Source organism: Pocillopora damicornis, chromosome 1 (assembly GCF_964200805.1).
Source record: "Pocillopora damicornis chromosome 1, jaPocDami1.2, whole genome shotgun sequence".
Classification (NCBI taxonomy): Eukaryota; Metazoa; Cnidaria; class Anthozoa; order Scleractinia; family Pocilloporidae; genus Pocillopora; species Pocillopora damicornis.
The window spans coordinates 11,104,476-11,129,877 of NC_142670.1; the positions used below are offsets into that span (position 1 = coordinate 11,104,476).

General features: G+C 37.7%; 2 protein-coding genes across 4 annotated transcripts; both read left to right on the forward strand.

Annotated features, from left to right (window-relative positions):
* The first annotated feature begins 890 nt into the window (after positions 1 to 890).
* LOC113686166 (ATP-dependent 6-phosphofructokinase, muscle type) lies at positions 891 to 17,887 on the forward strand. Of its 3 annotated transcripts, XM_089199438.1 has the most exons (27): positions 891 to 1,056; positions 1,254 to 1,419; positions 2,038 to 2,151; positions 3,022 to 3,095; positions 4,099 to 4,176; positions 4,661 to 4,762; positions 5,632 to 5,719; positions 6,920 to 6,975; positions 7,321 to 7,430; positions 7,586 to 7,630; positions 7,896 to 7,938; positions 8,520 to 8,585; positions 8,806 to 8,901; positions 9,010 to 9,102; positions 9,647 to 9,772; positions 10,079 to 10,143; positions 10,348 to 10,438; positions 10,954 to 11,100; positions 11,721 to 11,791; positions 12,147 to 12,234; positions 12,725 to 12,877; positions 13,496 to 13,660; positions 14,554 to 14,615; positions 15,038 to 15,149; positions 15,440 to 15,542; positions 16,354 to 16,459; positions 16,730 to 17,887. In XM_089199438.1, exons 2-27 carry the CDS (start codon positions 1,377 to 1,379, stop codon positions 16,845 to 16,847), a joined length of 2,415 nt encoding a protein of 804 aa, XP_089055564.1. In that variant the 5' UTR covers positions 891 to 1,056; positions 1,254 to 1,376; the 3' UTR covers positions 16,848 to 17,887. The 3 variants fall into 3 exon arrangements, with proteins under 3 accessions (XP_089055564.1, XP_027059565.2, XP_027059563.2); XM_027203764.2 differs by lacking the exon at positions 891 to 1,056 and having other exon boundaries at positions 1,106 to 1,419; XM_027203762.2 differs by lacking the exons at positions 891 to 1,056; positions 1,254 to 1,419 and having other exon boundaries at positions 1,796 to 2,151.
* Positions 17,888 to 18,021: 134 nt separating this feature from the next.
* LOC113686171 (uncharacterized) lies at positions 18,022 to 24,959 on the forward strand. Its single transcript, XM_089202982.1, has 5 exons — positions 18,022 to 18,737; positions 20,625 to 20,693; positions 21,920 to 22,189; positions 23,375 to 23,829; positions 24,196 to 24,959. The coding sequence occupies exons 1-4, from the start codon at positions 18,585 to 18,587 to the stop codon at positions 23,807 to 23,809; spliced, it is 927 nt and encodes a 308-aa protein (XP_089059108.1). The 5' UTR covers positions 18,022 to 18,584; the 3' UTR covers positions 23,810 to 23,829; positions 24,196 to 24,959.
* The last annotated feature ends 443 nt before the right edge of the window (positions 24,960 to 25,402 follow it).

The window sequence follows — 25,402 nt, forward strand, 5'->3', positions numbered from 1 at the left end:
ATAGAAAAAGGTTTCTTCTTTGCTAGTAAGACACCGAACAACATAACCGCTTTTCTTTGAGTTGGTAAGTGTAGATTTTCGACCGTTCTTGCCGAATATGTTTGTGTTGGGCCTCAAAATAGTAAAAAAGAGATCCGCTTGCTAATAATCCGATTTATGTCGTACCAGTTTTCGTTAATAAAGAAGAGGGTTAATAAGCTAGAGACAGGGAGCCTATTTTTATTTGGAGAAGGGGGATGGGGCTAGTTTGTAGGGGACGTCAGGGCCATCTCTCCCCTTCTTCCAAAGAAAATTTAAAAAAATCGCGATGTCGGGGATGGGATAATCCGTGGGAAACTGGACTTTTTTCGTTTCATTTTTCTTTCTCATTTACTCTTTATATGTAACTCATACCAAAATAAAATAAATGTCTTACCCACAAAAAGTAGAGGGTGGTAAGGCCCCCCTGGCCTAAGCCCCTTGCCCCACTGCATTCTCCCCCCTCCTACGTATTCTCATGGTAATACGTATTTAGGACCGGAAGACCTCAACTTACTTCCTACTAGGTTGCACGTGGTTAAGTACTCACAATGACATAAACAGGTCGACTGTTTTGCCCCTTAAAATCTACTCCCGATGTGATCAAAATAATGTTCGGTCCACCCCGGTTGGAAAGTCATTGTACTGTCACTTGGTCCAAGCCCAATTTTCTGCCAAGTGTGTGCGGGGAAAAAGACCTATGAATTATTGAACAGCATAAAAATAATTCTGTATCCAAAATTAATTGTGCTATTACTAGTCTCACAGTGGGACGCCATGGTTTGTCAATTCAAGGTGTCATTGCAAACATTTTGAATAAAAGGAAAATACGTCATGTATATAATCGTAGTACAGATGATATCGGATGACATTTTTAACCTTTGACTTTTACCATATCTTTCTTCAGTTCCCATGAAAATGCAGTTTTTTTAAACATTTGATTTTATGTCTTGATCGTGCTTACTGTGTTTGAAAAATGGATATTGAAAGTTGATATTTAAAGGGGCCAATATGTTAATGACTCACTTCCATCTGGAGGTAATTATTTTAAATGTAAAAGTGGATCTTTTGTTTGTTTTGTCATCCTTTTCGTGGCCACCCTTCTTTCGTTTACATAAAGTGTATACAGCACTTTTTACGCGAAAGATGCATGGTAATTTTCGATGAATGTCGCTCGACCTGGATGGCCTAGAAGAAACGTTAATTTTCCCTTCCCCTCAAAACATTGTATTTAGTGGTTTGATTAAAACGACTTTCTCGACATTGGAGAAGCGCTATCACCGAGAAGCGGCGACTTGTACAGCCTGAGGTACTATCAGTTGTTTATAGTCCTAATAACTTTGTTATCGGACCGGAGAATGCCTCGCAGCCGGGCAACAATGGAAACAAAACGAGAGCAAGGTATTTTGATTCTTATTTAGTTATTCATTTGGTGCAAAATTTATATCTGATGTGTATTATTTATGTTGCAGAAAAAAAGGGTTGACGCGTTTGGCACTTTTGACGTTGAATTCCGATCTCCTAAAATTTACGCTATTTCTATTTGTTAGCGCGTATTGCCCTTAAAACCATTTGAAACGCGTACCTTTTTTGAACCCAACGTGGCGACTACTTTATGAAGGAATAATATTTCTTTTTATTTTGAGGAGAATTCTTCTTGCGAATTTAAAATTTGATTACACACCTGTCCAACTTCCGTAAGACTTCGCTGGGAATCGGCCAATCTCCGGCAAAAATCGCCACAATAGAATTTCCGCAGGCCGACAAATCGCGGGCCTTTGGACCGTAAAGAAAGCATTAAAGCACTGCAACGATCCGTGCAGTGCGGCATGTATTGGGGTCTGTGTTTGGGTGAATTGGGGTAAAGTCTGTAAACATTACCTACAATAATGTCTCAAGTAATTTTGTACTTGCTCATCGAACTAACCAAGAGGCTAAAGCAACTCATGTCCCCTTCTGGTACCGGGAAACAACCTCTTAAGCGAAAAGCCGAAGATGTTTCGTTCGATTTTGACACAGATGAACCGGCCGCCAAGAGGGAAGCTTATGCACGAACTCGATTGCCAACTTTGCTGAATGTCGAAGGAGCCGGTCAATGTATAGCTGTTTTAACAAGCGGTGGAGATGCACAAGGTATGAAAAAGTTAAATTTTGTCTTCTAATATCTTTGATGTCTCATTTTCGAGCTCAGACGATAAATTTTGTTCCACCTGAAAAATATCTACTTTTGTTGATATTACACAAAATTTGTATGCAAGGGAGTGTTTACATTCTTCCAGATTGTGCGATGTTTTAATTACTGGAAGGCTTTTCTTAAGATTCTAATAATTTTTTGTTGTGATTTTTCGTAGATTTAATGTTTGTCATTGAGAAGTACATTTTTATTTTGCAAACGATCTGTGCCGCCGGTACAAATTATGTTATTGCTTGGTCAGTCACATCAATTCAAGCTGAGCTGTTCGATATTTTTTTACAACCGATGGAAAATTTGATTTCATCGGAGCAGCTGGTGTCAGCTATTCAATAAATTTATCGTTAAAACCTTTATTTTCCTGTAATGGAATCCATTTTATTTGCGTTTCTCGAAACAGTACTTATGAGTTGCAATTAAGTACATGAAATCTACCAAATTAAATTTGACACCGATCAAAACAACATACTGAATTGCATAAATTAGTAAGAGTGCCAAATATTTGGTTTGCCTAGACACGAGCAAGAAGAATGAGATCTAGTGGATAAAATTTTGAATTATGAAAGCAAACTTCAGAGGAGTAATATTCTGAAACAAAAAACTTAACTCTTTTTTTTTTTTTTTTTTGTACAAAATCACTGTGGACAAATCAAACCACAATGCATCTGTCTTCCAATAGATCATGTGTAGGAATCAATCAAGTGTGTGTATTACTCAGTATATCTTAGTTCTTTGTGTAAAATAATTTTAATGGATGTGTGACTTATACGATATACATACAATAGATTACTATCCTTACATTATTTTTTAAGGGATGAATGCAGCCATCAGAGCTGTGGTTAGGATGGGTATCTATGCAGGAGCCAGGGTCTTTACTGTGTGGGAGGTAGGTTTTATTTCCTGAGTTGATTTGGTAGGTCTTCAAAAAAAAAAAGAGAAAACAAAAATGCACAGATGTATGCGTGTGCAAGGTGTTAATTTAGTACCTTGTACCCCAAACTCAAAGCAGAGAGGTCCTCAGTGCTTTTAAACCTAGCTAGTTCAGTGTGCTGTGATTTTAGGCGAGATAAACTTTTTCTCTATACCCAGTGGTTTAACCCTTTCACTCCCAAGATCTAATTAGTAATTCTCCTTACTATCTGCCACACAATTCCTATGATTTTAGTTCAGAGAATTTGGTATTGGATCAGCTAATAATCCCATAATTGATATTCTTCTCTATTCTCATCACCTGCCTGCTTGATATTGTATAGATATTGTAAGGAGAAATTCTGTCTTGGTCACTTGTGGGAGTGAAAGGTAAAAAAGGAGTACTAGTAACAGTTCTGCTCAAATGTAAGTTAACCCAAAAAATGCATATAAAATGCACATAAATTTGCATTTGAGTGCTGATAAATAAAAATATGTGTGTCCTAATTTCTCATATACCCCAACCTAAGCTTGACTCATTGGCCTCATTAGTCATATGAGCTAGGTCTTTTTCTGTTGTTGACTAATGTCACTTTTTGAAACCCAAAAGTTCTTTATTTTACATAACAATGTTGTACAAAGGATTAACTTACAGCACTGAATAACAAAGACGCATAAGTTGCACATGTCTTTTGCCCTTGCATGCATGAATATCATATATGCATGTCTGACAAACTGCATCTGCACTTATAAAATGCGTTTAAACAGTTAACACATATCTGAGTGGTACTGTAGCTGTTAGGAAAACCTGATGAAATGCCAGTAGAGGTGAGGAGGGGAAGGATTTCGACGTGTTACTTACAAATCTTCAGTATCCCACTCGGGGAGTGTGGCAATACACTAAGTTACCCAATATGAAAGTATAGTTTTAATCATCTCATTTTCATAATATGTATACCATTATGATTTTGTTGTCCAAGGGTTATCAGGGATTGGTGGATGGCGGCGATAACATCAGAGAAGTCAGATGGGAGGAAGTGTCTGGTATCATTCAACTGGTAGGTACATGTATTCTGCACTACCTTGTAGGTACAAACATCATTGCGATCAACAAATTTGAATGGTAAGTGAGAAAATCTGTATGGTACATTATGTTTTGACTTTATGGCCTACATTTTGTGCATAATTTTTGTAATATTAGCTCTCTCAGGTGGATTATTTTGCCAAACAAAAATGGTTTGTAACCTCATCTCTCTGAGAGCCTAGTTTAAGTGTTAACCAGTTTGGGTAGCGAGTCTGGTGTTGCTTTGCAATATATACTTTATTTTGTGCAAGGAAATGAGCCATAAGGAGTTTGAAACTTTGAATTATAATTAATTGATCCTGGTATGTATTGCATAAAAGTCATAATGTTTGCTTTCCTTCTGCATCTACCTTATCAAAACTCTTTATACCGATTAGAAAGATTGATAAAGTTATCGTAGTAACAAGTAATTTCCACTGTTGATAGTTATTAATTATATGATATTCATTTAATTTTAGGGAGGAACAGTCATTGGAAGTGCAAGATGTAAAGATTTTAGATCGCGTGAAGGTCGTTTAACAGCTGCTAAGAACATGGTGACCTTAGGCATAACAAATTTAGTAAGTATGGTAACTGTTTGGTGTGATTATGAAACAATTCAGCTGGTTTATTCAGCCATGATATTAATGAATTTGCCCCTTTAAATAGTTTCTTTAACTGTCTGTTTGAGTTTCAGCCCTTTAATAGCCCTATGTCATTCACTCAGATGAAGGGCTAAAGCTTGAAACATCAGTTTTTGAAACTTTCTTTGGCGGGCCATTTACTTACTTTAGTTGATAAACCAAGTTATGTTGTAGTACCCCCCCCCCCACTCCCTCTACCCCTCCCCCCTTCAAACCTCCCTCTCAAAAAAAAAAAAAAAAGAAAAAGAAAAAGTAATAAAATCTTTTAGTCATGTAGGCATTCAGTCTGACATTGAATTCTAACCCAAGTCAGTCAGCCAGTCAGCCAGTGTGTCAGTCATTGCATCAGTCACTTAGTTAGTCGGATATTTGGTTATTTGTACAGTCAGTCACTCATTTAGTCGATTGGTTAGTCAATCTGCACATCAGTCATTTAGTCAGTGACGGACTAAATGACTGATGTGCAGTCAGTTAGTCAGTCATTCAGTTATTTGTATGGTCATTCAGTCATTTTGTCAGGCAAGCAGTCAGTCAGTGGATCAATCAGTCAGACAATTCAATTAATTGCTAAGGAAGTCAGTTGGTCAGTCAGACAGTAAGTCAGTCCGTCAGTCATTCAGTCAGTCGGTCAATCGGTCAAACTTTTATGTGCATGTAGTTTTTTAGACCTTAAGGCAGTCAAGTATACAGTCATTCATTAAGGTGCAATTTGGTATTCATCCTCTCACACATGCATTACTTTCTGTGAAACTTAAAGGAGTAATATTATTAATACACTGAGAAAATTCCATTTCATTTTGTTGCAGGTTGTTATTGGAGGTGATGGTAGTTTAACAGGGGCCAATCTGTTCAGACAGGAATGGCAAGAGCTTTTAAAAGAACTTGTAGAAACTGGTGAGTTTTTGTTCGCTTATCAAGCAAAAGATTGAGCTTGGTGGTTAAATGTTTCTTATTGTCCTATATGTAAATAAAAGTTTATTTCGTGTATTTTTTGTGTATTTGTTTACCTTTCCAGCTTTGTTTGTTTAAAACGGCTGTGAATATATGAAAGTCATATATTTGAACGGCGGATAAAGACGTGAATATGAAAGAAATCTTTGCAGTAATGAGCCTGAAAAAAAAAAAAATCCCATATAGGCCTGAATTTTTTTTTCAGGCCTTCTTTCCACTACTGCTTTAAAGTAGCTCATTACTGGGAAGGTCACTTTCATATTCACTTTTGTTTGTTTTGTTAGCTTATCTTTTGGCTTTCATAATAGGATGTTACTAAAACAAAGATTGCATAATGAGTAGCAGGGAATTTTTGTCTTGGACTGAAACTACAGCTGCAGTAATTCGCATAACAGTTCATAATGAAAGATGACAACATGGGAAAAGGATCTGAAAATCAAGTTTTGAGCAAATGTTCTTTAAACTCAAGGTCAATTTACAACAAACAGCATGGACGATGAATGAAGTTTATATCATAGGCTTTTGGACTTGATTTTTGACTTGAAAAATTGAGATTTATGCTGATTTATATTGCAGATGTGAAAGAAGTCAAGTTTTTGTATCATTTCATATTCCTGGTTTTTGTAACAACCTTCTTAATATTTGTCTGTAAGCCAGTCAGTCAGTCAGTTTATCAGAGATTGTGTGCCTGCTTGCCAGTATGTACATTTCTGTCTGTCTGCCTGGGTTTCTATCAAGATGATTTGGTTTTATCAACTGAATTGATGAATATAAATTGGCCACCATAAAGAGTTTATAACCTGGCATTTTGAGTATTAACCTTTGCCTAACTTTTGCTCTGACAAAGGGCAAATGCTTAAAACGTCAGCTTACACTAGGAAGAACCTCTTTATGGTGACCAATTTACATTTATCAACTCAGCTGATAATACCAAATTACCCAGTTATACTATACCCACGAATGCAGCGCCACATTTTCTTTAAAAAAATATCCATTTTGTGGATATCTACCAGTTGGTCTTTCGGTTGGTTTTTCCATTTATTTTATTACAAATAGATGATTTATTTATTTATTGATACGTAAATATTGCTTTATCTTCTTATTTAATTATCATTATTAGTAAATCAATAATTGCATTTCCAGGTGCTGTGACTGAAAAAATGGCACAAGAAAATAATCACCTTAATATAGTGGGGATGGTAAGTCATGTTTTCCTCAGAATATGCTGTTCAATAATTATATATGAACTGAGTTTTCATGTAGATTGAAACTTCCAAAGCATATAGTTACTTTTCAGTCATTACTCCATGCAGGGGTGTTAAATAAATTTCATTCCAACTTCACAGGTCTGAGTTGCAGGTGGGAAGTTCTTTTTTAGGGCCAAGAGGACACTGTGTTCTTAACAGAGTCTGAGTGATGCTCTCCTGAGGAATTGTAATACTGCAGACTCCTGCCAAAATATTTTGCTACATTTTTAGGATTATTTTCATGTTGCATAATGTCATTTTCAGGTTCATCATTGTGCTGCAATATTTCATTTTTAGGTTGGCTCAATTGACAATGATTTCTGTGGCACTGATATGACCATTGGAGCTGATTCAGCACTTCATAGGATTTTTGAAGCAGTAGATGCCATTACAACAACAGCTTCAAGGTATGAATTTAAGTTTTTGGTCTTTTTTGTTGCGCTTTCGTTGGCTTTTAGTTCTGTTGTCTATTATGTTCTTTGAATCAAGCAGAAGGTAACTTCAACCTTTTCACCTATGAAAAAATGTTTGTTTGACTGGAGTTTTGTACTTCTGTCTACAGCCATCAGAGGACTTTTGTCCTTGAAGTTATGGGGAGACATTGTGGGTAAGACTTTTTTTGTTTCTCCTGGGTGGCAAATGATTTATCCAAAAAGCAAGGGTGTTTCAAAACTTTTGCCTTTCTTTTTGCTGTTAATATTGTTTTGTTTTCTCTCTTCCTTGGAGTCATGGAGAAAGTTGGTCTTACAGGCTAGCACAGTTTTATATGGAGACTTTGACACTCCCCAAATGTACAATAGTTGAAGCTTTGTTCTGCTATATACATGTGTAACTCAAATTTTGTATTGATTTTTTTATAAAATTTTTTGCAGATACCTAGCTCTTGTTACAGGCTTGGGAGTTGGTGCAGACTATGTAAGTTTATCTCTTCAATCAAACTCACCACAAATTGTACAACCATGTTAATGTTTTTCCTGTGAGATACATCTGAATTAAATGGAACATTTCAGAGGCTTGACTTACGGCTCATATATGCATGCAAAAAGTCAACTATTTTGCAATGCTTTTAGTTATGAAAGAATTTAACATTCACTAAACTGTTATGAATGACCAAGAAAGAATTTCTCCTTACAATATCAATGTAATATCAAACAGACAAGTGATGAGAATAAAGAAAAATATATATTAGGGGATTATTAGTTGATCCAATACCAAATTCTCTGAAATATCTTCATAAGAATTGTATGGTAGACAGTAATGAGAATTACCTATGAGATCTTGGGAGTAAAGGGATGAAACCACTGCTGTTTTGTCTCTCAGATTTCATGCTAGTTTTGATGGCTTGTAACTGATAACAGGGCTTTAATTCATCCAATTCTGTCCATTAATATATTAATGGTTATCAAGTGGTACTCCCACCTCATTGTTGTCCAATTTTGTCAACTACTGGTCTAATTGTACACCAAATTGGACATCAACTTATCATCTTGTTTTAGATTTTCATCCCTGAATGGCCTGTCCAAGAAGGTTGGGAGGAAAAAATGTGCAATCACTTGAGAAAAGTAGGTGTTCTTTTCTTATCATTGTGGTATTTCAACATATATTACACTCATTTTGAAACTATTGGTGATGCTTACAATTCTGATTGACTCTAAGGCAATGCAATTGAATTTGTGAATTTGTTGTTGTTGTTGTTGTTTTTTGCGGTGCCAGTGGACCTAAGACCTGAAATTTTCTGTTAGAGATTAACAGTACTGCCATCTTTTGTGTTGTTTCTATTAGGTCAGGGATAGTGGAAGACGTTTATGCATTATCATTGTGGCAGAGGGTGCTCAGGATGTTGCAGGAAACCCTGTCACTGCTAGTGACATTAAGGAGGTACACAGTGCAATTTATAGTATTACATAACAGTCATTCAGAATTGTGTTTAGTCAGGGAGAAAGTTCTTGCACAAAAACCTATATTTTGTGTGGTTTTTTTTTACAGCTTGTCAAGACAAAACTCCAGCACGATGCACGAGTCACGATTCTTGGACATGTCCAGAGAGGAGGAATCCCATCTGCTTTTGACAGAATTCTGGTAATTGTTTTGGTATCGGTAATTACACGAGTTTGACTGCAATTTAGTATTAATAAGCATGAACATATTTTTCAAAGACAACAAAATTGCACAAGCCCATAATTACTAGTTAATAATTTACATGAAAAAAGCATCACAGGAAGTCACGGCAGATGAAATTTTGACAGCATGCGCAAGTTATTTGTAAGTTGCACTCATGTTAGAACTTTGCACTTGTGTTATAAGAAAAATGCGCTAGTTTTCAGCCAATCAGAAGTGCAAAACGAATGTAATGAAGTGGTGGTTAAACTTTATGTCGTGCAATTTTGGTCTGAAATCATACTTCTATTGATTTCAAATCGAACTAGCGCTGCACACTCATTTGGTTTTGAAATCACACGTAAGATTTCAGACCAAATCGCACTTCATGCAGTTCAATTAGCATTACCAACTAGGTGAATAGGTCACATAATAAACCATGTAGGGTTGCTGTCTGCAATGTGCACAACTATCTTTAGCTTTTGTATCTGCAAAAAAGTGGTACATTTATATATCAATTTTGCAGTCTTGTCGCATGGGAGCAGAGGCAGCCCTCGCTGTCTTGGATGCCAAGCCAGATACTGCCCCATGTGTAATCTGCCTGGACGGAAACAAGATCAAGAAAAGAGGACTCATGGAATGTGTCCGTAAGGTAAACTCATTTATAACATAGCGTTTGTAATTCATGTTGTCAAAGTAGCAAAGCGATTCCCTGTTGCCATGCTCATGTTCAGTAATAGATCACTGATGACGTCAAAATGCGGTACAAACAAAAAAGAGTGGTTCACATGGTGCACCCGAATGTATCACTGATGTTCTAACGGCATTTTAACGTCTTCTGTGATCTATTACTGAACAGACCCATGGCAACATGGAAAAAGCACTACCCACATGTCTACAATGTAAACCTATTTTTCATAATCAGCATTCATCATTCAGTGTAAATATTATCCTGCAGACTCTGGAAGTCAAGGACGCAACGAAAGCAAAGAACTTTGATAAAGTTGTCGAACTGAGAGGAAGGTACAACGTGTGATATTATGTAACTTTACTATTTCCCTCATAAGTCTTCTATTTTCCTTTACTGTTTCGCACAGCACCGTTTTAGATTAAGACAATTGGTTATCATTTCCTCCTTAATTGGCATTCAAAAGACTGTAATGAAAGTTAAAGTTTTACCAGATAGGTATCCCTTTACCAATGGATGTTTTTTTTTTTTAATTTCAGAACCTTCCAGAGCAACATAGATATTTTCAAAGTCTTGAAGGAAGTGGAGCCTCCAGCCTCGAGCCAGTGTGATATATCTGGCACTTGCAAAGTATGCATGCTCTCTTCGTAAATATTTGGATACTCAAAGATGCAGTAATTCGTAATTGTGAATTTGAGACGTTTCAATTCCCTCTGAGAAGAAAGAATTTACAGTGTCCACCTATATCTTCAAATATCCATGTGCGACACTACATGTCCTGACTCTCGGCTTTTCCTGGATGTGTTTACACCCTTCTCATCTTTCTGATTCCTTCCCTCTCCCTCCTCTCAACTTTCTCCATCTGACCCCTATAGTCACTCTTTTCGTCCTATCTTCTCTTCTCTCTTTCCCGCTACCTCCTTCCATCCTTTTCCCTTCCCTTTTTTCTTATTTTCCTTTTCCCTTGCATCCCTGATTCTACACCATTTCCTCTTATCTCAAATTCCCCCAACTCATCTTTCATTCTACTCACTTTCCATCCCTCCTTTCTTCATTCCCTCTGTTTTCCCTTTATTCCTTGCATCCTGCTAGCTAATACCCCCCAACACCTGTTCCCGCCTCTAACCCAATTCTGTCCTGTTCAGTCTGGTCACACCTTGGCAGTTATCAACATTGGTGCCCCTGCAGGAGGCATGAGCACTGCTGTCCGTGCCTTTGTCCGCTTCTCACTCTACCAAGGACACACAGTACTGGGAATCAGAGATGGAATCAATGGGCTCTTTGATGACAAGGTAATGAATACAAGATAATCTTTTGACCCGCAGATAACAGATGCTAATCGAGGCGGGTCAATTTTTTCTTTACTAAATTGAATTTGACTTAATCAAATTACATTGGAGATAACGCAGAAATTAGGAAATAACACATAAAAATGCATTAAAAGATGCACAAGAAAGGGATGAAAAGAAATTGAAAGACGTTTATTGTAAAGGAGAAAATGTCTGGACTTTCTAAGTGTATGGAAAATATTTATGGCCAGATAGATAGCTTGCGCAGCGGGAAGTCTTTTTTTTTTGTTTTTGTTAACAAGACTCCCTAGCTACAGAGGTGTATCAGAGAAGAATGGGCATGTAAGAACACTTAGAGTGTATACCTTTTTGACGTAGCTGAATGTCCCTTGGTGAATGGTTGTTAATTCAAGCTGACTCCATTTGATTGTCAGAGCGATTGGAACGCTCTGGCGAAGGGCTAACGCTCGAAACGTCAGCCTTTAAACTCTTTATGGTGGCCAATTTACGTTTTCAACTCTGTTGATAATACTAAATTACCCTGTTATAGTCTCCCACCGACGCAGCACCACAGTTTCTCTAGAAACTTACCCCCTTTATCCTTTGGCAATAAACTTGAACAGGTGGAACAACTAGGATGGCTCCATGTCGACTCTTGGGCAGGGGCAGGAGGATCTAAATTGGGAACCACAAGGTATGTATACATCTTATTACTGTTGTTATTTTTCCGACCTTGCCCACGCCAACGCCTACGGCCTGGATACAGGCATTTGTGTATAATGCACTTCGGTAAAACCGCGAGCGGGGCCTTACTGGTCAATGAAAGTCATGATGATTAAATCTAATTCTGCGGGAAATACGACGACCAAATGTTAAAATTGCTGTCTTGTCGCTTTTGCTGTATGGTATACGGTGTTAGAGAGCTTTTCTTACTTAAAGAAAACTTGATGCGTGAAAGCTTAGCCTACATACAGACTGACCTAGTAAGGACACTGGCAGCGAACATTTTACGTAAAGTGTTTCCTCACACGTTAACTTTTTACCTACAGAACCTTACCTTCTAAAGATATGCAAAAGGTTGCAGAAAAGTTATCTGAACACGGGATTCAAGGACTGTTGGTTATTGGAGGCTTTGAGGTAAGGCGAGGTTGTTGTCTTGCCACCTACCAGTTTCACCACGTTACAAAATATCAGCAAATTTTCGTTGTTTTATGTTCGCAAGGAAAAAACCGTTCCCGTAGTTTTACACGGGCTGTGTTTTTATGCAGTTTTTACTGTTTGCGTGTTCTTATTTTTTAATATTTTTGTTATTATTTCTTGTTTGTTGGTACGTTTGTTTGTTTGTTTATTTGTTTGCTAGTTTTTAAAAAATTGGAGAAATTGAAAAATCGTCTCACTCCGGGACTAAGCTCGTGTTTTGGTTCCACTTTTAGCTGAGCTACGGGGCCACATTTTGGAATCAAACCAACTTTTCATTGATTAGGTAGTGTTTCAGTCGGTATAAAACACTAATTCTTCGATGAATTGCTGCTTTGGCATGTTTTTGTCTGTTTCCTTGGAAATAGTATCAAAAACGCCCAAGTTTGCTAAGTAAGTCGTAATCATGCGTGATTTCTTTCTTCCTAAGGCTTACAACGCTGTTCTAGAGCTTGCAGAAGCCCGTGACAAGTTCCCAGCTTTCCGCATTCCAATGGTTATCATTCCTGCCACAATTAGTAACAATGTGCCCGGTACAGATCTTAGTTTAGGAGTAGACACAGCTCTCAATGTGATAACAGAGGTGAGGCTCTCGAACTAACTGTCCGAAGTTAGAACTCTTGGTTTCTTGTTATTGGTTTGGCATTTTCTTAGCTTTGTTTAGAAATACCAGTTTTCCCCGGCGGCGGTTAAAATGCATCTCTGTGTACAGGAGTCTGTGCTGAATGAGATAAAGAAATGAAAGACTTCGTACTTCTTTTAGCGTGATCGATTAACTTTTTAGAGATTCTGCTATGTTATGTCTGTAGGAAATTGCAAAACTAAGTTCAGTAATGATAATCTAGAACGTTAAAGTAAGGAAACCGTTCGATATCGGATTTTAATATAATTTCCTAAGTTTGAATAAGGGGGGTAAATTTCTAAAGAAAGTGTGGTTTTGCATCGATAGAGGGTTTTAAATGATAATTTGCTTTTATCAGCTGTGTTGATAACGTCATTTGCTCTTACGCTCTTACACTAACACTCGTAACGTCAGCTTTACAAACTCTTCACGATGGCCAATTTACATTAGCAACACAATTGATAAACCCAAATTTCTGTTATATACTTGAGCTTTCTTCATTTAATGTCATGTAATTTCAATTTTATTGTATTCATTTCATATGATATCATTTCCTTTAATTTTTTCTTTCACCGACAGAATTGTGACCGCATCAAGCAGTCTGCCAGCAGTGCAACGAGACGCGTGTTTGTTGTTGAGTGCATGGGCGGCTACTGTGGTTACCTAGCAACCATGAGCGCCCTCGCGGGAGGAGCTGACGCAGCGTACATCTTTGAAGAGAAACTTACTCTTGAAGATTTGAAGGTGTGTGCCAGTGTGTCAAATTTCTGAGGACGCCTTACTATACATAAACTTCACGGATTTATTTTTTTTCTTTTCTTTCTGAAAGATCTTTATAACCGCTCCCGACCGAGAACCCCTATCATTTTAGTTTCGCAAATTCACGATGTTGTAAAGACTTTTATTTCGTACTGAATAAAACTACCTTTAAATTGAAAGAAACGACAAAGTACGAGATGGGTAAGACTGAAGAAGAGAATACTGGGAATTATAAACCAAGAAGAAACACGAATGAATTAATATATAGATTTAGCGGAGCTCGCATTTTTTTCTTGCACGTGTGTGCCAGGACTAGAACCCAGGTCGTCCGACTCGGAGCCCAGTGCACTGCCCACTGGACTACTGAACAAAGCTGTGGCGTCGGCGTGCCCGCGTTACAGTTAACCACGCATGTTAAAAGTAGCATCTGTACGGTCGTAGGGTCGTACATCCAAATTTTTTCGGCTTGATGGGTAACTACTATTTTGTATAATTATGTGGCTACGCTGTGCGAGCTCCGCTATGATTGAACAAATTAAAATCTGGGCTTAAGTTTTCTGGATATATGTGATCCTGTGAGAAATTCCATTAATCCTCTGACCCCAAAGAGTGACTAGAATCTAATTTCTCCTTACCATTTCACCCCTTAAATCACACAATAAGTTCACAAGAAAAAGAGAAATGATCACTGTCTAAAGAAGCTCATGATTATTAAACAAATTCTCCTCGTTAGCATCTTAGAAAATGTATAAAGAACAGTATGGAGAATCTGAATGCTGATGTTAGGGTGTAAAGGGTTAAAAACTGTGTTGCATTATAGATTTAAGAAACTCTTTTAAGTGTGGCCTCACCTTTGTTATGTTTTGCCTTTTCATCAGAAAAACATCGAACATTTGATAGACAAGATGAAAGGTTCTGTGCGACGAGGACTCATTTTGCGGTAAGAACGCCTATTGCTGAAGGTCAGTTAACAAGTCTGTACTGGAGCTAAAAGGTTCATGCAGCCTAGTTTATCCCAGTTTCCATGGCATTAAATAATTATGAGTATTACTACCCGCCCCTGAATGGGATGCCATCGCAAGGTTACCCCCCAACATTTCATCAGGCTTGTCTGATAATTCACCAGTACCTATTTATACTCCTGGCTGGAGAGAGGCTCTGTGATAGGAAAGTGTTTTGCCCAAGAACACAACACGTTGACAAACGCCAGGTCTCGAACTCAGACCCCCCCCCCCCCCAACCCCGGAATACAGCGCACTATTGATGTAGAGTAGTTTTAGAGTGCCAGAAAACTACTCGAAACCAGACTATTCGTTGTAAATTTCGACAGGAATGCTCAAATCTGTTTCTACCTTTACGCAGGAACGAGAAATGCAGCGAAAATTACACGACGGACTTCATCTCGGCTCTATATCAAGAAGAAGGAGAGGGCCTTTTCACTGTCAGAACCAATGTACTTGGTCATGTGCAGCAGGTGAATCTGATGCTTGTCCACGTGATTTATCCGTGCTTAGTCACGCGAAGCATACAAATTAAAATTCCCATATGACGAGATTGGTTTTCGTAAAATCCCAAAGAACAGATGAAGAGGACATTTGTCAGCCACAATAAGCGACAAAATTGTTCTCACATTACCGCTGTATGTACAATATGTTGAAACAGCGTGCCAATTTTATCCTAAATACGCAATTTCTTACGGATGCAAGATTTAGTAGGTCGTGTTTCACAACAGCTTTTTGTTTTTGTATTTTCCATGTTTGCTAGGGTGGATCTCCGTCACCTTTTGATCGAATCCAGGCCACCAGACAGGCGACTTTGGCCGTTAACTGGCTGACTGAAAGGATTGGGGAGAATTTAACAGATCAAGGTAACGGTTTTTAAAGAGGGAGAGGAAAGAGTTCAAGAAGAATAGAACATATTATTCGAGTTTGAAAAAAGCGGTACATTTTGTTTGGATGCCTTAATAGTTTTTTTCCACGATTCTAGGCTGTTGTGCAAATATTTCAAAGACTTAGACGGCGAGAGCCCACGTAGTTACTAAATTAACCGACTTTCCACTATACCAACTGTCTAAAGGTTACTTTAGTGTGAACTTTAAAATAGCAGTTGATGTTATGGTGTAATCCTTTGTGTGGCAATAGGCCTCAAGAGGACTTTGTCGGTTAACAACGATCGGCAGAAACCGCTAGTATTTTACAAATCATTGATTGACGACGTTGACGAGGAAACTGAACAGAACCTGACTTAACAACGGACCGAAACTGACTATTTGTGACTGAGGAACGCTATTTAAGTGTTACATCCAATAAGATGACGAGCAATCAATTCATCGCGCAGACTTAAAGCATTCCCCTGAAATAATAAAAGAACAAGGCTTTTCACTTTCCTCTGATGATGACTTCCGTTAAAGCTGTCGAAGGGTCAGCCAGTTTGCGTCCTTACACAGTAATCCGCGTGAACAAGTTGTCTGTTGCTTGAATAGTGAGTAGTGTTTTTCACACCCTTCGTCCCCACCCCACCCCCCACATCTTCGTCGTCAATCTTTATCTTTCTTTACTAAATATAGCAAGTTATGTTTTCCGAGGGAAAATGGCACATTGAACAATATCAAAAGAAGAAGACTAATCCAGGAAGAGTAAATGCATAGTGGTGAATGACTTCTGATAATTCTTTTTTAGGATCTGTTGAAACTTCATCTCCAAGCACTGCTTGTCTTTTGGGTATCAAGAAGTCTGATAACCCTTTCACGCCAGTTCAAGATCTGAAAAGTGTCACAGACTTTAAGTGAGTGTATTAGAATTCATCTCATTCCAGTCACTTTAAATTAAAGGGGCTATGTCATGCTGTGAGTTTGCGCACTGGGATGTTTGATCCTTGTGGTGAAAATTTACTATGAAAATACTATTTGATGTAGCGCAGTAAACCGTACCACATGGGAGTACAAGTCAGAAGCGTTCTGCTGAAATGGGTACAACTTAGTTTTGGAGAAACATCTCAGGCATCGAAGTCTATGAATTTCAAACTTAACAATGTATTGTGTCCATTTTTCTTCAGACACCGCGTCCCTAAAGAGCAATGGTGGTTAGAAATGCGTTCCTTACAGAAAATATTGGCCAAATATCAGCAGCATTTTGACTACCACCGGGAAGACGATTTATCCCCTCTTCCATGAAGCGCACGTGATGTACACGTGTTGTCTAGTTCTGGTCACGTGGATTTGTGTCTCAGATGTAGTGAAAACGAGATTGATTGGAGACGGAGATTAGAAAATTCCGAGTAGGGTTTATTTCGAGTCAAGATGCTAAAATGAAGTGTTTTAGTACAGCGGTCTTTGAATAAGCCAGGAGGAACAATGTGTGTTGTCTGAGTTGTCACGTTTGGCCAAAATATCGCAAATGATGATTTCATGAATGGTTGTGCGATGATTTGTGAAGTGATTTTGGTATAAAATGTGAAGGAATATTTAAGAGACTGACGAAAAGAAGATTATCTAGAAGTTAAACAAAATCGATGAAAATATTGAAAGGTGTGAAACCACACTAAAGGAATTATCCACAATTTTTGGTTGTGTTAAATAGAGAACATTATATAGCCGCGCGGGGATACGAATTTTATCTTCGAGTGCTGAAAGTATCTCTCACGAGTGAGCGAAGCGAACGTGGGAGAAATACTTTAAGCACGACAAGATGAAATTCGTATCCCTAAGCGGCCACGTCATGTTCTGTTTATGTTTTAGATACTGATGAAATTCCCACATAATTTCAAAAGAACCAGCCGCGCGCCTGAGCGGGAAGCTCTCTTGTAATTGGCTAATTATATTAGTAACCATGGCGACACCAATATCCTCACACGTGAAAGATGAAAGTGGTTTCTTCACTGCGCGCAATGAAGATATTTTTTTTAGTAAAAGGAAAAATCCTGGTATTTCATCAGTATCTATATAATAATAATAATTGTGTATGTGGTAGAAGATCAACTAATTTATGCCATACCGGTAACTTGTCCAAAAAGTTGTATTAGTCTATTAATTTTTATTATTATCTTATTAATATAGTCGGTTACAGGTGAAGTTGTGTAGAGTTACTTTAGGCCCTTGTTCTTAAACTGGCGAGAAATGTTGACTGGTTTCTTCAAAGTCGGTCTGCAAAGAAAAGAATCTGACTTACTACTCTTCACCGCAGAAACTCTTTAATAAATGTAGGTCATTTCCGTCTGGTTCTGCACTCTTTACGTTCAGCGGATATCTACCATAAACCTTCTGCGGGGGAAGGAGGGGAGGAGGGAGAATAACTTGCTGGGTGGGGGTTGTCATCCTTTCCTGCTAGAAACTAAAATATCTAAACTTTACGGCTGGTGAGTCAAAAAATTGACGGCAGAATCATACGCGCAACGTGGACTGACTTCCAGTTATAGTGAATTGAAGCGACGTCAAGTGTTCGTACTCCGGCCGCCTAGGATGTTACTTCATCAAAACCATTTTATGAGAGCAAACTTTCTTGCTCAAGAACACGTCACTTAATCCTGGCACCAGTTCTCGAACCCACTCGGATTGCATTGCCTCGTCCTCGTGAGTATTTTTTTTTTTTTTTTTTTTTTTTTTTTTAGTTCCCCTCCCCTGACCCCTCGGGTGACATCGATAAGAAAGAGACTCGGTTCTTCCTGGAAGCGTTCCTTTGATTTCCTTCATTTAAAGAAATGCACAGGGGGGCTGTGTGTTCGCCTTCCTTGCCCCTTTGACAGCTTTACACATTTACATGACAATACACTTCAAGATTCTCGACCCAGATTTTGGACGAGCAACTTTAAATTATTCAAAATGGTGTTCAACCATCCTGAATATATTATTGGATATAAATTTATGGAGATGTGTTTTGCATCCGTCGCCATTGTCAACATTTAGATTATCGCCATGGTGGATGTAAAGGACTTGAAAAGTGCAAGGCTTATTGCCATAGGCCACATTGTGGTTGGAATATTGCTTATAGTATTCGGAATTGTGGACCGCGTTGAGGGATATTTTTGGACCGGCGAAGGGTGTTTTGGAATATGGTGCGGCGTTTGGGTACGTACTAGATAAATGCAATACTATACGCAGCGATTCGTCGAGGTTTCGCAGCTTGTGCAGAATAGGGTGGCGAAAGGCAGTGATTTGAAGCATAAAACTGGGTCAACTACCCACTCTTAAGTTCTCGCCCGTTTCAAATTCGATGGATTATAAAGATTCTGATCGGGTGAATTTGGCTGCTCGAATTGAATTGCTTCGGGGATTATCGAAGTGTCGTGCAAAGAATAAATCGAAGATAGTTTTACACCTCCTTCGCCATAAGAAACATGAATTTGAAAAATAATTTTATCGATCCGTAGAAACGAAGTTTATTAAATTATTACATTACTAAATGCAAGTTTGCGTGAAAAACATTTTAACAACTTTTTTGAAGAAAGTTTAAAAAGGGTTGCAGTAAAGTAGAACGCGTCCCCATTCTACGCCTGGAATTACATAATGTAAATCTATCTAGAGTAGAATGTATCTCCAAATAAGATTAATTCAGAATGTCCATAGTTCTAGCTCGTAGAGCGGTATATCGAATTAGGTTATTACAAACTTCTTACAAGTTTACGACAAGTTTGAAATACAATCTAAGTTAGACGCTGCTCGCAGTTAGCTACAACCAGTCTACATTTAAGCGAAAACTAGCAGGAATACAGTTATGCAAAACGAAAATTATACTAGAATAATATTTTTAAATGCAAAAGGCCTTAACCACAGAATAACTAGTAATTACCGTCGATTACCGCAAGTAAGTGAGAAATTATGTGACCGTAACAATGCACTGTTACAAGAAAAGAAAGAAGTTTACATGCAGAGAAAAATAATTATTTATTCCTGTGTAAGGAAACATTCTCAATTTATGAAGAGGAAAATGAGAAATAAAACTACTTTAATTTAAAACTATCGTAGCCAGCTAAATAGCACTATGAATCATAACGCAAATATTAATTTCAATCATAATAGACGATGGAGTTTGTTTCAGGTTTCCAGAAATTATTTGAACATTTCTTGTTTAAAAGTAATATTGGATGTGATTCTTATCAATCAGACTCTTCTTAGAACCTGCCTCAGTTGTTGTAATGGAGTAAGTTGAAGTTCTTTTCATTCAAATTGAGGTTGTTGTTAGCTTGATTGAGATTTTTATTGCAAGTGCAGGCTTGGACAAAATATTTTGACAACATTTACAGTAACTGATTATGACCAGCTCCCAGTTGACTTGTTAGTTCAGTTGGTAGAGCACTGCACCTGTTGTCATAGTATAGAGTCAATGTCAACCATGAAAACCTATGAGGTCTTTTATAACCATTTTTTTTTACTATACAACAAATATGCAAGTGCTACACAAAATGAATAAGTGAGTGATGAAAACAAATGACGCAAAACTATTCAAACTAAATTATGCAGATTCCAGTACAATATGTCATATAGCATGTTGCTAATAAAGCATTCTGGAAGGGATTAAAAATTTCAATATTTTAATTACAGTATACAACACCAGTATCACAGAGGTCATGGGTTCAACTCCTCCAAATATCATTATAACGGCTTAACCTTTAAACTCCCAGAGTGACCAAGACAGAATTTCTCCTTACAATATCAATACAAAATCAATCAGATAAGTGATGAGAATAAAGAAAAATATAAATTTGAGGACAATTGGTTGATATTCCAACACTAAATTCTCTGAACTGACATTATAAGAATTGTATGGTTGACAGTAAGGAGAATTACAAATTTGATCTGGGAGTTAAAGAGTTAATTGGTGTTTATTACTTCAAAGATCACTTTCATATTCATTTATTAATCTGCAGTTCACATATATGATATTCTTATATTCACAGTCAAGACAACTGTAAAACTAACAAACTACTCTTTGGTCTTCTTGTTTCTTGCCTCCAGATGATTGTCACAGGATCTCTTGGGATTCCAGGAAGTAACAGAGAAAGGAACTCATCAAGCCAAGCTTTTGTAAGTTGTAATCTTTCAAACTTACCATGATTACCCTGTTTTTGTGCTTGTATTGAAGGTTTTGGGGATCCACAGTTTTACGTTATGTAGATGCCATTAAATGACACAAAGGGGGAGGAGGGGGGGGTGCAGTTATGAATTTTGACACAATGCAATTTGTCTCAAATATCAGTAAGCTTTACAAACTGAGACATGTCTAAATCCTCTGTGGTTGTGTTGCAGAGCTGCCCATCTGAGTAAATTTTATGGTCTTGGGTATGTCATATCTTCTTTAAAAAGAACTGCAACCATCAATTCATTTGTAATAAAAATGTGGTAGTCCCCTCAAAGCGCATGTGAACCAAATATTAACCCTTTAACTCCCATGAGTGACCAAGACAGAATTTCTCCTTACAATATCAATACAATATTAACCAGATAAGTTATGAGAATAAATAATAATATCAATTTGGGGATAATTAGTCGATCCAATACTAAATTCTCTGAACTTACATTATAAGAATTGTATGGTTGACAGTAAGGAGAATTACAAATTTGATCTGGGAGTTAAAGGGTGAACACTTTGTGGTACATGTATCCTTATTACTCAGGAATAGTACTTTGACTGTAACAACTATTTCTTCTTTATGACCCAGTATTAGCCATTATGCATTGGGTGGCTCTTTTTTTGTAAAGGTTTCCATAAGAAGGAAGCATGTATCGTTTTCCCAAAGCTCGTGAAATACTCACCATCAAGTTAATGGTCACCAATGGTGAATGTCGTGTCCAATGCATCCTGGTAAAAACTGGGTCTTTAATGAATTTTAAAACAACATTGAGAGTTTGAAATTTTTCTAGATCTAATTATTGAAATGTTGTGGTCTTGGTCTTTAACCCTTTGAGGCTTATGCTCTGTTTTATAGTCCTTCCCCCCTAGCTGCTACACATTTTTTTGTAAATTAGTTTGGAGAATCTGGTGTTTGATCAAGATAACAACTTCTATGTGATAAGTTTGAGTAAATCATTACCAACTGCTGGATAATGTTTGCTTAGGGATACTATGGGTCTGGAGAAGTTACCAATTATATCACTGCTGGGACTTAACCCCCTAACTTCCATTAGTGACTAAAATGAAAATTCTCCTTTCACTATCAGTACAATATCAAGCAGGCAAATGATGAGAATTTGAAAAAAAGTATTGATTAGAGGATTATTACTTGATTTCTTTTGTGTCTTGATTTCTTCAGGCTGCTGCTTTTATGGGTTGTGCCATCACCTCTGCTGTGTTTGGAGGAATAATAATCATCTGTTTCAGTATTTCTATTGCAATGTATCGTACTTCTCCTTGGTATGAAGATGATTTTTATCAGCGCTACTGGTACAACTATGATGCAGAAATGGCTGTTACAGTAATCACATTGATTCTTGGTATTGTTGAGTTTGGCATTGGAATTTGGGCTGCAGTTCTGTGCTGTAATATAAATGCTTGCCAGTGCTGTGCTGTTCAAGGAGGCCAGGTACTGTATATCTACTGGGTAAATTTTGCTTTGTCTGCTCCTGTCTGTGTTAGGGCCTTTCCACACTGGCAACAAAGTTGTTTATTTCAACAAATTTTCTGTCATGGCCAACATTTTACAAGTGCGGATGGTTTGTCGCGACTTGACAAATTTTGACCAAAGCAGACAAATCTTCAAATGCACTGCTGACAAAATTTGTCTCGGGTAAAATAATTGGCAAAATCAACTGAATAAACAAAACCATGATAAACTTGTCGATCATTTGTCATATAAGCTACAACAAACATGTAATTGAACCAAAATCAGTTTACTAGAAAGGCAAAAATTGTCTTTTGCTGCAAAACTTGGATACTCTAAAATTTTAAAACGACTTGGGATAAATCCTGGAAAGCAAAGGTGGAATCCTTTGGCAACTATGCTGGTCGGTCTTATGAACAGATAGATGCTGATGGAATTTGACAGCTTTGAAATTGTTAATGGGGATGCAAGAGATGAGACAAAAACTTTTCGTGACAAACTTTGTCCTTTGATCTTGTGGGAACAATTCTAGTTTTGTTCACTAGTGCAGGAAGACCCTGCCTAATAGGTTATCTACTGATCTTGCTCTAGTTCGTTCTGATCAATCATAATTATTATTAGCACTACTATAACTATTACTACCATTTCGACAATAGAATAAGATCATTATTTATCTTCATCAACATCATAGTCATCCTCGTCATCTTCATTGTTGTTGTCATGGTTGCAGCCATGGTTATGGTCATGTCATCATTGCCATAGTCATCATTATCATCATTATCATGTCAGCATGGTTCATTGACTGTGTAGGCACTGCCTGTTTCCTTGTTTCTATGTTTCCTTGTTTATCTCTGTCTGTCTGCTGATCTGTTTCTCCTCACAATGTAATTGTCTTGTGATCCCTGAACAATGAGATCAAACAGCTTTTTTGGGAAGGTTCACAATTATAATCACATAATCAGTACTTTTCTTTCCATTTTTCATTGAAAGCCGTTGTTTCTGATAACTCTTTTCTGTAAGGAAAGTGTGTAACTGTGGTTATCATGGACAATTTGTGTATTCATAAAGCTGTAAAGTTTCATTGTTCATTGTTAACGCTTTTCAGCTGTCAAGGTTTTTGCATTATCAAGTGTCTACATCTGATGATATGTAAACTTACACTTGTAGGCACCCTCAATGGTTTATGTGAGCAACCAAGGCATGGTGTATGGTGCTGGGGGTGCTCCCATGGGAATTCCTGTGCAAACAGCCGCTGGTGTGGTAATGGTTCCAGTATCCTCTTCAGGGGGTGTAGGAGGCCATCCTCAAACAGTTCAAATGCCAGGAGGTGGTGTAATGCAAGTAGTCACTCAGCCACAAATGTACCAAGCTCCTATATCTGGGGCTGTGAGCATGCAGCCTCAAATGATCCAGGTGCCAACATCTGGAGCTGGGGCTGTGAGCATGCAGCCCCAAATGGTCCAGGTACCAACATCTGGAGCTCAGGGAGGTCCAGCTCCAATGGTCCAGGTTCCACCAACAGGAAATCCCCAAGGACCTCCTGAGTTTGTCAGGGTCACCACTGGTGGACCAGTGCCAGAAGAGAAGGTACCACTTCCTTAACTAATTGCAGGTTCCAATAGGTGAGTCCAATTAAGTCCTTTGACATAACTTGTAAACTACTCCTTGAATTGTCTTTGCCGAGTTGTCTATTTTCCTTCTGGTGGTGTAGAATCACTCCTGTTAGTAGTTTTATATTATGACTAAATTATTTGTCTCTCAAAGTGTGAAAAGCCATTTTTGAGACATCTTGTTAGATAGTCTTCTCCACAAAGTTTATTCATGTTCTTGTGTGCGTACAGTGCTTAGAGAGAATTAGTGAAACATCATATCAGCGCACTCTTTACAGGGCTGTGGGGTGGGAATGTTTATAAAGTGGTCAGAATGGTGAGATAATGAGAAAGTCTTAGAGACTTGCTCTCAAACAGGAAATTCCTTTTTTCTTGTAGCTCTTTGTGGAGATCAACGGACAAGCACGGATGATGATGCTCACTATTGTTTAAATGCACCACACGTGGCAAAAGTGACACATGTATTTTGAATGGTCATCTTTGAGTTATTAGACGTAGAGAGAAAAACTGGAAAGTAGATCAGATAGAATGAAAACCATATATGTGGCTGTTTTGATAAAGGTGGTCAGGAAAATAGCATATAAATGCACATAACAAGCCCTAAAGGCATTGTGGGTGCTTTTCAGGCCACGGTTCCGTAACCCTTTAATTCTCAAAAGTGGTCAACATGAAACTTCTCCTTCTAATGTTTTACATTATTCAGCAAACAGATGATAAGAATTTTCAAACTTATCAGGTAGAAGTTGTTATCTTGATTGAACAAAAAATTCTTATTACTAAGTTACAAGGAAATGTTGAACAGCTAGAGGGGAGAATTAACGATCAGATCCTGGGAGTTAAAGGGTTAAACTCAGGATTTCAGGGAAATCTGAGAAAACGTCGCAGTAAGGACGACGCATTGCAGGTTTGGTTAATTAATTTATTTATTTATCTGACTTCTAAAAATAAATATATTACCAGATACTTAGATTACTCTTCGAGATTGTCGCGTCCTTTTTCTGACAAACTTTATTAAAACAGCTGTTCACTGCACTGTGTTATTTATCCCCAGCTAATTGATGAATTTTACTAGACTGTAAAACTGGTCGTAATAAAATCTGGAATGCAAAACATTTCCATGAAATAAAGGCATCTCAAAAGCATCTTATCTATTTGCTCGTTACTTTTGGTGTAATTTTGTCAACGAACTGATAATAATTTTTTACCGATAAAAATGAAGAATCCAGCATGCACATTGAAGCACGAGTGAGGGCCATATGATCACTTATAACGTTAGCAGCATTAATAAGACAAAACACATTGTTTAATTGTTGGTATTGGGTAAAACTTTTCAGCTTTTTTCTTTTTTTTTTTTTACAATAGCAATTTAAAACTTAGCACAGTATCTTTCGCGCAAATCACGTAAAATTTCATTCAACCAGGTTTGGCCTCAGCCTAGAGAAGAAAATTGTTTAAGGGCAGATGTATACTGGGGGTATGTTATGCCCTTTAAGGGCTCGAAATAAAAAAAAACCCAGTCGCCTATTGGCGACTATCATAGAAAAAAATGGTCGGTTAATTGATATAGTTGTTCGGCGTCTGGGAC

What these genes read in the sequence shown, in the direction of transcription:
- LOC113686166 (XM_027203762.2), top strand. Translation starts at nt 1,908, where the DNA reads ATGTCTCAAGTAATTTTGTACTTGCTCATCGAACTAACCAAGAGGCTA. An exon ending in TGTCTGGTATCATTCAACTG is followed by an intron (nt 4,177 to 4,660) that starts GTAGGTACATGT and finishes ATTTAATTTTAG; the next exon opens with GGAGGAACAGTCATTGGAAG. An exon ending in ATGGGCTCTTTGATGACAAG is followed by an intron (nt 11,101 to 11,720) that starts GTAATGAATACA and finishes AAACTTGAACAG; the next exon opens with GTGGAACAACTAGGATGGCT.
- LOC113686171 (XM_089202982.1), top strand. Translation starts at nt 18,585, where the DNA reads ATGGTGGATGTAAAGGACTTGAAAAGTGCAAGGCTTATTGCCATAGGC. An exon ending in GAATATGGTGCGGCGTTTGG is followed by an intron (nt 18,738 to 20,624) that starts GTACGTACTAGA and finishes TCTTGCCTCCAG; the next exon opens with ATGATTGTCACAGGATCTCT. An exon ending in GTGCTGTTCAAGGAGGCCAG is followed by an intron (nt 22,190 to 23,374) that starts GTACTGTATATC and finishes TTACACTTGTAG; the next exon opens with GCACCCTCAATGGTTTATGT.